The following is a 12,065-nucleotide window of genomic DNA, read 5'->3' as shown; positions in this document are numbered from 1 at the left end:
TAATTGGCATTTGGGATTTTGGATCCTATTTGCATAATTGTGCTCTTGGGAATATTCAATTTCAAATCCCATTTATTTGCCTAGTCCTCCAGTTTTTTGTAATATCACTGCTCATTTGATCCACCCCTCCTGCAACATCAACTCTGTTACAAGTTTTTGTATCATCAGCAAGCATGCAAACCTTCTCCTGAAGTCCATTTCCAATTTCACCAAAACAGGCCCAAGAACTGACCCTTGGGGAACACCACTAGTAACTGAACCCTCATTTAAATGTACTCCATTAATTGAAACACTTTGCCTTCTATCCTTAAGCCAGCATTTTACCCACTTAACAATCTTAACATTTGCTCCAAGGTAATACATTTTGTGAACAAGTTTGTTGTCAAATGCTTTGCTAAAGTCTAAATATGCAATACAACTGGTCAACACCGCTGACTCCATGATCAAATATTGCAAAAATAGGTTAGTTGTACAAATGGGACCTGCATGTGTTATGGGCATAATTGTGTTAAACCATTGGAAGATAACTGGGTAAATTAACATCTATTTGCATTTACTGACAGCTAGTGGGGCAAAATGTTTACTTAATTTGGGTTACTGGCAAAGGTGGAGGTGACATCACTGTTTTGAATGTTAGTGGCATAGAGAGGGATACAATTATTTTTTTAGTCATGAACAATAAAGATATTGGATTTGAGGCAGATCCTAGAGAGTGGGCTGGGGTGCGGCTTAGTATGAGGTTTAGGAATAGTGATTTGCATGTACCTATGAACTTTTGTAACCTACAGCTTTATAAATATTAAAGCAGAAAACAAACAAATCATTTAAATGCATCACAAATGTGACCCTTACCTTCGTGTCTGTTCATATTTTCTAGGACAAATATTACTGCTACGAGCCCAGATGCAACAAGAACAAGAAATACCACAAGCACAATGAGTGTCACTTCAAGTCTGCTCAAAATTCTCTTTTTCTGTTTGCCACCCATTGTAGATCAAACAAAACCTAAAAATACAGAGAGTAAAAAAAATCAAAACATTTGAAAGGTGCATTATGGGAAAGGATACATTAGGAATACAATAGACTAAAGTGTAAACAATTACATTTTTTGTTTTTTGCTTTACTTTTTTTTTTAATCTGATTTATGTATGTGCCGCTGCATTTAATTTTCCCAACATAGCTGCAGGAATTCACCCAATAAGCAATTAATCTTTGATGATAATTTTCTAATAGTTTAAATATGAATGTAAACAGCTTTAAACTATTTTTTGAAGGGACATTAAACTCAAAATTTAAAGGACCATTAAATACAGTACAAATGCATAATAAAAGACAATACAATATAACTCTAAATTTAAAATGGGAAAATTTTCCAACAGATTTTAAAATTTTCTTCTATTTCCCTTCCCCCTCTATCATGTGACATCCATCAGCCAATCAAAGACCCACACAAGCATACAGTGTGAACTCTTGCACATAGTCAATGCAAGAGTTGCATAAAATAACACAGGAACTGGGGAAGCTGGGACAGCTGTATATTTCAGCTCTATATAGTTTAATCCCTTGATGACATGGGCCTGTTCGTCACGTGTCCTAAGGGGTTTGGAGCCCTATGGCAGTTGGCAATATTGCAGTCTATCTGCTATCTGCAAGACCTGCACTATTTAATCCCTTAGACTAAAAATGGCCCAAGCAAGTGATCACTAGGAGAGCTTGAGCGAGTGCATATATGGGCGCCTTTACAATCTACCACAGTTAAAAGGGCTTTCACCAGTATTTCTCTGTTGTCATTGCTGACAGAAGTGAAATACTGCTGCAGGGTAGCATAGGTAAGGCAAGAAACAAATACAGGTAGCCCTCAGTTTACGCCGGGGTTAGGTTCCAGAAGGAATGGTTGTAAATCAAAACGGTTGAAAATTGAAACCCAGTTTATAATGTAAGTCAATGGGAAGTGATTGAGATAGGTTCCAGGCCCCTCTCAAAATTGTCATAAGTAACATCTAATACATTATTTTTAAAGCTTTGAAATGAAGACTTTAAATGCTAAACAGCATTATAAACCTAAAAAAAAATAATCACACAACATAGAATATATAATTAAACTAAATTAAATGAACAAAAACATTTGCTAAACAGCATTATAAACCGAATAAAATAATCACACAACACAGACTTCACTTGCATTTTTCTGCAAACAGTTCGTTCTATGCATTCCAATCTGGACTGATTTATAGACAGGAAGATCTTGTTCCTTTGAAATCTGCTCGATAGCTCAGGTCTGGTTAAACTGATTAATTTCAGCTTGCTTGGCTTTGCTGCAACACAAGCGGACAGCTCCACCTACTGGCTATTTTAATAAATGCACTGCTTCTCAATGCTTTTCAATAGCAGTCACATGACTGGAAAAAAGGTTGTTATTCTGAAACGGTGTAAATTGAACCGTTGTAAAACGAGGGCCACCTGTACTATTCAATCAAGACTATTAACAAAGCCCTGCATTGCATGCAGACAAATAAATTAACACATTTATATGGACAGTAAACCTGGTTCAAGGTGTTATATAATTCTGCATTGTGTACAGAATTATGTAACATAAAGATAACCTTCCATGGGAAAATATTTTTCAAAAAAGCTCATTTGCAACCGACAGCTTTACCTAGTGCGGGAATGTAGTTGAATGGTGTGGTTGAGCGCACTTTTGATTAGACTGTGAGCCTGTGACACTCACTCAGTATGGAAAACACACACACTTTGAGATTGCTGTCATGTGATAAAGAGGGAGGGAACATAGTTATAACTTTGAAATGTGACATAAAACATCCCACTGCTTATTTCAAATGTAAAGTAAGTGCTAATGCATTCAATTCTACTGTATTTCCATAAACTCCTTATGGAATTCTCAAAGGAGGAACTTTCTTGCAGTTTATCAGTCTTTTATTATCCAGAAGGATTAAACAGCCTTGAAATACCAAACAGTTCAACACTGAACATATAAATTGGTAAACTAATCTCTTGTATATTATAGGATATTTAGGGCTAGATTACAAGTGGTGCTATATCTTTAGCGCAAGGAGCTTAAATAGAATTGTGAGATTGCAATGCTTTTTACACTTAAATCCATATTACAAGTGGTGTGCTGTTTAAATGACCCCAAATTCGTTTGTGTGAACTCATGGTAATTTACGCTCCCCATATTTTCTATGTACGGCATTGCGCAGCAATGTGCCCTGATATTACAAGTTAGAAAGTAAATGCAATTGCTCCAACACATACGCATTTAATGCTCAAACTTTCTACACGGCTTGAAAGTTTATGTAAAGAGTTTGACTGGAGCAAAAGGTTGCACTGAACTACACTATTAACCCCTAAACCGACACCTCCCACACTGCAGACTACTCTGCTACACTATTAACCCATAAACTGCCACACACACACTTTACAAACTACTCAGCTACACTATAAAGCCTTAAACCACCACACCCCCACATTGCAACTTACTCCACTACACTTTTTTATTTTATGTAATGGTAGTTTTTTTGGGGGGGGTTTGTAACGTAAGGAGTGTTAGGTTAGGGGTGTTAGCTGGTTAGGGGGTTAGAGGTTAGTAGTTACTTTGTGATGGGAGTTGTGGTGGGCTAGGGGTTAATAGTATAGCAGAGTAGTTTGTGATGTGGGGTGTGTAGTGGTTTAGGGGTTAATAGTTTAGTTGGTACTCTCTGATGTGGGGGTGTGGAGGTTTTGGGGTTAATATTGTAGTGGGGTATTTTGCTGTGGGCTATATGGTGGTTTAGGGGTTATTAGACTAGGGAGCTTATTGCAGTGTGGGTTAGCGCGCGAGTAAAGATGTTAGTTTTTTTCCCCGCTTTGTGCTCCATTAAAGTCTAGGGGAGAGGACATTAATGTGGTCATGTTATTGTAACTTCGTCTTTTTGCGCGCATTGTGTTTGCACAAGATCAAAAAATTTTACTTTTAACTTGTAATACACACGGTACCAGACGCACATAAAAAGCCAAGCTGTGCACAGTTAGCGCACAAGAGTGCTAAATAGCCCTCCACTAGTAATCTAGCCCTCAATCAGGAGATAGCAGAGGTACAGTTATGGAGACAAAATTAATAAGTGTCAAAAAGAGGAGATTTAAACTGGGATAGGAGATATAATAGTTTGTTCTTTGGGACATGCACGTTCAGAGTGCAGCCCTTATTAGTTGTATAGTGTAGAACACATTAGATTAGGGATGTGTAGGAATGTGTAAATTTCCGAATTTGAATGTTAGAACAAATGTTATTACCGAAATTCGAATTATAAATCCGAATGTTGATAAGAACGAATATTCTTAAAAATTCTATAATCGAATGCTATTTACAGTTTTCGAATGTCACTTTCAAATTCAAATGTTTAGAATTATATGGAATGTCCACATTCGAAATTTCGAATTTAACATTCTATTTAACAAATACTATTCAGAAGTTCAATAGTTCATGTGGTAGGGAGGGAATCTAGTAAACTGATACATAATAGATACAAATATATCATTTTGAATGTTTCTATATAGAATATTGCATAATTCGAATATTACATTTAAAGAAAGCATTAGAAATACTATTACAAATATAAATTCAAATTATTCTAAATGAATATTTTCGAATATAATCGTAAAATTCAAAACCAACATTCGAAAATCGAATGTTAGAATGTTATGTAAACATTCGAAATTCGATTTGAATGAACGAATGTGTTAAAATTCGTTTCATTTTTCGAATGTTGCAAAACATTCGCCCATCCCTAATTAGGATGCGCAGTACATGTAAGTTTTCAGATACTGGGTGTCTCATTTTTTTTTAATAAAAGTTGCTTGTGAATTTCTGTCCAAAAAAGTTAGTCCAAAAGATGACTACAGTTGTCAATGTCCTGTTGCCATGTTTTAATGTATTCTAGTTTATTTGGAAAATCTTTCTAAAATATATAGGGCCAGATTAATTTTTACTTTCATGTATTACAATTTGAAAGTAAATTGTGAAAGTCCGATGCGCACCAATTTCAGGACTTCGGATTCCATGACCATGCTAACTTCTTCTCTCATAGACTTCAATACTTCAAACACTTATCGCTCATGTGCTAACCCGACACGCATTAGACCAACAGCGCTCATGCTAAAGGTAGTTATAAATACGTTACATTCTAATGTTCTTCACATAGAAGAAAATTTTCTTTTTCTTTTTAAATATATATTTCTGTATATATCTGATTAATTTTTTTGTAAAATATATATCTATACCTATATATTTATATGAAATTATACAGATATATATATATATATATACAGTATATACATACAGATATATATAGAAATATATATTTAAAATATATATTTATACAATCGACGCATTTCGCCCTCCTATCTTGATAAAGCCCATAGGAGGGCGAAACGCGTTGATTGTATTGGTGAATTGGCAGCAGTGTATTATTTGTTATCATCATCACCATCATTATTATTGCTATCTAACACAGGTTAATCTTTAGCAATGTTTTCTGCCAACCTGATTATATTATATAGTGTGGAAGAATTTGTATACCCCACTATATTTTTTAGCCTAAGTGTTTTATTGAAGTACACACAGGCAATGTCAATACATTTAAATGGAGAGCCATTGAGGCCATTAGAAAACCACCAAGAGGGGGAGACAAGGACAAACTCTTAGCTAAACAAGAGGCATATTGGATTTTTAAACTTAGAACTCAGATACCTGAAGGATTCAACTCAGAATTCGACTTAATCAATCATTGGGAGTAAACCCCTGATACTATGATATCAGGGGTCTCCTTATATATTAGCGCTCTGGGGCGTTTCATTCTATCCAGTCCACCTGGTGCCCTTTACATATTCACTATACGCAGTTTGTGCTCGGTATCCTCTTCCTCGCTTAATCCAATCATCTATGAGTTAGGTTTGACCATCACTTTTAGATACTCCTTCTATTCTAACGATGGTCACTGACAGGTTTTCTAGTTATATCCTTATCCAGATCGGTCATACTACCTAATACACCATAAATATTACCACTCACCAGCATTTGGGCCCTCTCCTTTTACATATGAACATCTTTTATACCTAGTGTCTCAAGTATTCTGGACAATCAACACTTATCCATAACCTATGTACAACCTGTAATGGGAGTCCCTTTTAGATGTATAGACTATATATGTATATGTGTATATATTTATATATATGTATACATATTTTGTAGGATTTATTTGGGGTTGGTTTAGGGGAATTAGTTAGGCTTCAGGGACTAATATTTGTCCTATGTGTTTTTTATAGAAGCATTTGCACTTTAATAGGGATATATGATACCTGGTTCAAGCATGAGCTTATAGGCCTTTTTGTAGTATCTATATGTTTTTTATATAAAAGTGTAACTATATTCCATGTATATGAAGTCTAAACATGATTGTTATGTACATCCAGCAGATGAAACATATTAGAAAAGTATGGAGCCCACTAAAACTGTTTGATTAACCAACACATGTTAATATTTATTAGCATTAGCAATTTTGTACAATATTTTGGAAGTGTATCATGTAGAAAATATGACTGTGTAAAGGAGATATTAAATGGGATGTTCCAGTACCTGTGCTGGATTAACCCTCGCTTAGATCATAAATTATATATATCTCAATAATGTAGTGTACTTTGATATGTGTTAAACTGCACATAGTGCAGGACCTCTTATTTACTTATTTAACATGTTTCAATAACATAGTGCTTTGTAAATGAACATATTATCAATGTAAATAGCCATCTGGTATCAGTATTATTCCAGCACTCTAAGAGTTAGTCTATATAGCCCCACACCCCTTTTCAGTTAACCAATTGGAGAATAGTACACCCTTTTTAAATTACCTCATTTCCAAGGTGTAACAGGTTAACGATTATGGCGGATAGCCGAAACTAGTCAGACCTTTCACTGCTGTTCGTGTTTCCTGCTGCTGGAATTTTAAAGTTTGTATAATAAAGATGAACTTTTAAACTAGAGGAGGCCTGCGCTTCTTTTCTCACTGCCACTTACCTTTGGATTACAAGGAATCCTTCTTGCAGCCTCCTTCTTAACAGTCCCCGTTCCTGCCTACTTCGAGCACACAGCTTCACTTTGGGAGCGAAATCGGCACAGAATAACAGAGACAGCTTCAGCTGAGCGGTTCAGCGAATGGGATTGCAGATCCACACACACCCCCAAGTTGACGTCACACTTTGGCGCCGGGACGCACGGAGCTAGAGGAACATCGGCGATCTTGCACGCCGTGTATATGGTCTCCTCCATTGGTTCCTGGTGCAGCTTGTTGGGCGTTCAACAGCTTTGGTGATCGTGGATAAAGGCAGAAGGGTGAGTTAACTGTTACACCCTATTCCGCGATAGTGGATGCCTCTTTTGTATCACTATGGGGAGTTGGTGTGTGCTGATTAATGCTTGATATTTCCCTAAAATTGACTGAACTGATTTCATCTCTGCTTGAACTGTGTTGAATCTGGATAGCCTCGGTTTTTTTATGTGCAAGAAACTAAAGTGCTACATTGGGATACACTAGACACAGTCAGGGAATACTTTCTTTGTTATATTTTATATATACAGTATATATATACAGATATATATAGAAATATATATTTAAAATATATATTTATACAATCGATGCATTTCGCCCTCCTATCATCTTGATAAAGCCCATAGGAGGGCGAAACGCATTGATTGTATTGGTGAATTGGCAGCAGTGTATTATTTGTTATCATCATCACCATCATTATTATTGCTATCTAACACAGGTTAATCTTTAGCAATGTTTTCTGCCAACCTGATTATATTATATAGTGTGGAAGAATTTGTATACCCCACTATATTTTTTAGCCTAAGTGTAAAGCACAGGGCTGAAGTAATAAACATTCGCTACTGGTTTGAATTCTCTAAACAGCTGCTGTCAGTGCGCTGTCATTGAAGATCAACGGACGTGATGTGACGTCAGACACCATCCAAACACGTGTGTGTGGTTGTGCTCACAGCTCGGGAGAGCGGCTGCAGTTTCTCCAGCGGTCCACGCTTTGACCAAAGAATATTACGCTATAAGTGTGGTAAAGTACAGTCATCTAATACATACCAGGAGTACTACTCACATTAATGCTTTTTATGAGATATATATGAACTACCAATCTGTGTATTACTTAGACGATTTATGAGTTGGAACACTCTGCGCAGGTTTTAAATATTTTCTAACTAACTTGATAACTGAACTTTTGGATTGTCACAAACAGACTGAAAACCTATATGAGCCACATTTTATCTGACCTAAGCTTTCTATAAACGGACATTGTCCTTTTAACATTGTGCACACCAGATTTGGGTATAGACTGTATATAACAATAGCCGAGAATTAATTTTGAAACAAGCCTAATTATCCTTATCTTTGCAGTATATGGTTTTTACTATTTTTATATATTTAATTTTTTAAGGTTGTGTAACTTTTTTTACTATGTTATAGGGAGACGTCCCTTTTAGGTTATATATTCATCTGTTTTTAATAAATGATTTGTTTGTTGATATAAATTGGTGTTTGATACTTTTGGCCTCTGGCGCCCTCTTTATCTGTAAGCCGATAAAGCTTAACATTTGTCAGTATTCCAACATGTCAACGACCCCAAACACACCTCCAATATGACCACTGCCTTGCTAAAGAAGCTGAGGGTAAAGGTGATGGACTGGCCAAGCATGTCTCCAGACCTAAATCCTATTGAGCATCTGTGGGGCATCCTCAAACGGAAGGTAGGGGAGCGCAAGGTCTCTAACATCCACCAGCTCCGTGATGTCATCATGGAGGAGTGGAAGAGGACTCCAGTGGCAACCTTTGAAGCTCTGTTGAACTCCATGCCTAAAAGGGTTAAGGCAGTTCTGGAAAATAATGGTGGCCACACAAAATATTGACACTTTGAGCCCAATTTGGACAGTTCCACTTAGGGGTGTACTCACTTTTGTTGCCAACGGTTTAGACATTAATGGCTGTGTGTTGAGTTATTTTGAGGGGACAGCAAACTTACAATGTTATACAGGCTGTACACTCACTACTTTACATTGTAACAAAGTGTCATTTCTTCAGTGTTGTCACACGAAAAGATATAATAAAATATTTACAAAAATGTGAGGGATGTACTCACTTTTGTGAGATACCGTATATACAGTATATATATATATATATATATATATGTTAGCTATGTGTATGGAGGGCACTCACAGGACTTGTAGGATAGGTAAAAGTATATAATCTTTATTTTCCAAAATTAGTAGTACATCAAGCAATGTCAACGTTTCGGCCTATTCAAAGGCCTTTTCAAGACAAATTTTTATCTACAAGATACAAAAAACATAGTAAAAAATAAAACAAAAACCTCAAATAAACACCAGTGACAACCCTCCACCATCAATGGCAGCATTATATCACCGCCATACTGAACATTATATATTCCGCCCACCAGCAGATATAAATTCATTATTAAAAACCAGGGAAAAGGAACAAAAAACTGGAAACAAAAGAAAAAATAGGGAACAGAGTGCAAGGACTTGTGACAAACAGAAGATAAGAAAACATAGCAAGACATCACAATGCCACAGGGTTGTAGAGTAATATACTCCTAACATGGGGACCAGTACAGGCTGAAAAGGATATACATAATCAGAATGAAACAGAGATGGTTATCCAAAAGATCACCAAAGAGTGCACTGCACAAGTGGGGACCTGACCATCAATCATATGGTAACCACACCTATCATATATATGCACACATACACGGTAAGATAAAACATATCTGGATAACATAGTATGACAAGGCTTACCAAACTATATACTCCCACAATGTGAGATATAGCAAATGAAAATGGACATTCCCAGACTAGATATAATGATGCTACTAATCCAGCCGACAAATGACCCTGGAATACACAGCACCAGTGGGGGTCAAACCTCTTTACATAGTATAGTACTACCTAACAGCCCAAATACTTAATCTAAAAGTGTCACAAATGAGACCTGCCGACAAACCGTCATACAATGTTGCAAAGAGTGTCACGCAACAGGAACCACCAAATGAGGGAACATGTAAAACACTAGCATAGCCATAAGGAGACATATATACATATAGGAAATACCCTGCAACCACCATTTCATGCTACATGTAAACTAGATGCAGACAGGAGCTCTATAACACGGGAATGACCTCAAACCCACTCCTTTAGTGAATACCATTGATACAAGCGGTGGGGAATCCAGTGGAGCAGAGTCGGAGGCAGGCAATACCACCACACTTAGACAACAAACCAAGGTTCAAACAAGGTCCCAAAAAAAGCCACCACTACCGGCAAAAAACAGCAATCCTCCAGGACAAGACACAGGCCATACATCAGACGAGGCGGTTACTGGAAGAAAGCCGCGAAAAACTTAACTAGGTCAGAGAACGTGGTAATAAACATAAGCAGTAGATCATTAGATAACCACAAACTCAATTTACTTAGTAAGGGCCTGAGCTATGTCCCGACCCCGAGGGTTGAACTATTCAACAACCTTGTGGATATACATCAGTTACAAAGAACTCTTAAAGTTAAAAATCACTTCAAGAACTCCCCACCTCTGATGGGGGATGGGAGATTCTCTGTAAGATCTGGATTTGAGCCCAAGAACACCCATCCTACCATTAAAACTTTCACCAAGGTCTGCTCTCGTGAGATCACGAATGAATTGACGGACATGAAGAGACAAAGAACTAATCTAGACAACTCGGAGTGGGCTGCCCTTCAGAGACTTAAAAAGGACAATACCATTACTATCAGACCGGCTGATAAGGGGGGGGGCCATCGTCATACTGGATCACCAGTACTACAGGCAGGAGCTGCTACAACAGCTGGGGGATGTAATTACCTATAAAAGATTGACGATGAACCCTACCTCTGTGTATAAGAGGAAACTGGAAGACTGTCTAACATTTGCACTAAATAATGGGCATATTGAGCAATCCCTTTTTGATTTCCTGCTGCCAGAATACTCTACATACCCCATCATTTACACGATCCCTAAAATCCATAAAGACCTCACCAAACCACCGGGCCGCCCCATAGTTTCTGCTGTGGGGTCACTCTTCCAAAATTTGGCTAAATACATTGATTTTCACCTACAAGAGATTGTGAGAAACACTAAAGCCTTCTTACAGGATTCCATTCAACTAATTAATCTTCTCCATGATAGAAGGTTCCCCGCACACTGTCTCCTTGTCACCCTGGATGTCAACAGCCTCTACACCATCATCCCTCATGATCTGGGTGTAGAGGCTGTGAGACAAGCTTTGAGTAGCTGTGAGGCCTACATAGGACCTCCCATTGAAGTATTGTTGGACTGGCTATTGCTATGCCTTACCCACAACTACTTCAGATTTGAGGAGAGTTTCTATCTTCAGTTAGTGGGTACGGCCATGGGGTCCAGTTTAGCCCCGTCATACGCCAACTTATTCATGGCGTGGTTTGAGGATAAGTACTTCTTCAGCCTAGATGATCCGAATGCTCTGCTTTACCGGAGGTACATAGACAACCTCTTTGTGATCTGGGGTGGATCAGCCAGAGAGCTTGAAGTTTGGATCAACATCCTTAACAATTCTGAGAGTGCTGTCAAGTTCAAGAGTGAAGTCAGCTCGGAGACTATCCATTTCCTTGACTTATGCATCTATAAGTCTGAGGAGGCGGAGGAATGCCTATTAAAAACAACGTTATACTCGAAGCCCACTGACAGGAACACTCTACTCCAATTTGACAGTTTCCATCCACTACCGCTGAAGAAGGGTATTGTTAAATCCCAATTTTTGCGAGTTATGCGCAACAATTCAGAACACAGTAAGATGATAAGCCAACTGGAAGAAATGAGAATGAAATTCCTTAAGAGGGGCTACAATCCGTCCATGTTACAGAACACATTGGATGAGGTATTACAATATGAACAAAGCACCATTATGCTGAGGAAATCCAAACCGATTAATACCAGTGT

At 37.6% G+C, this 12,065-nt stretch overlaps 1 protein-coding gene across 1 annotated transcript in view; it reads right to left on the bottom strand.

The window, feature by feature from the left end:
• Window positions 1-988, bottom strand: part of ASAH2 (N-acylsphingosine amidohydrolase 2) — a 123,056-nt gene extending 122,068 nt beyond the window's left edge. The window contains exon 1 of the mRNA XM_053692903.1: window positions 853-988. Within this exon, the coding sequence (XP_053548878.1) occupies window positions 853-988 (136 nt within the window). The remainder of the gene's footprint in view (window positions 1-852) is intronic.
• Between the last annotated feature and the right edge of the window lie 11,077 nt (window positions 989-12,065).

This window comes from Bombina bombina, chromosome 9 (genome assembly GCF_027579735.1).
Source record: "Bombina bombina isolate aBomBom1 chromosome 9, aBomBom1.pri, whole genome shotgun sequence".
Classification (NCBI taxonomy): Eukaryota; Metazoa; Chordata; class Amphibia; order Anura; family Bombinatoridae; genus Bombina; species Bombina bombina.
This window is presented reverse-complemented; position numbering and strand designations above follow the sequence as displayed.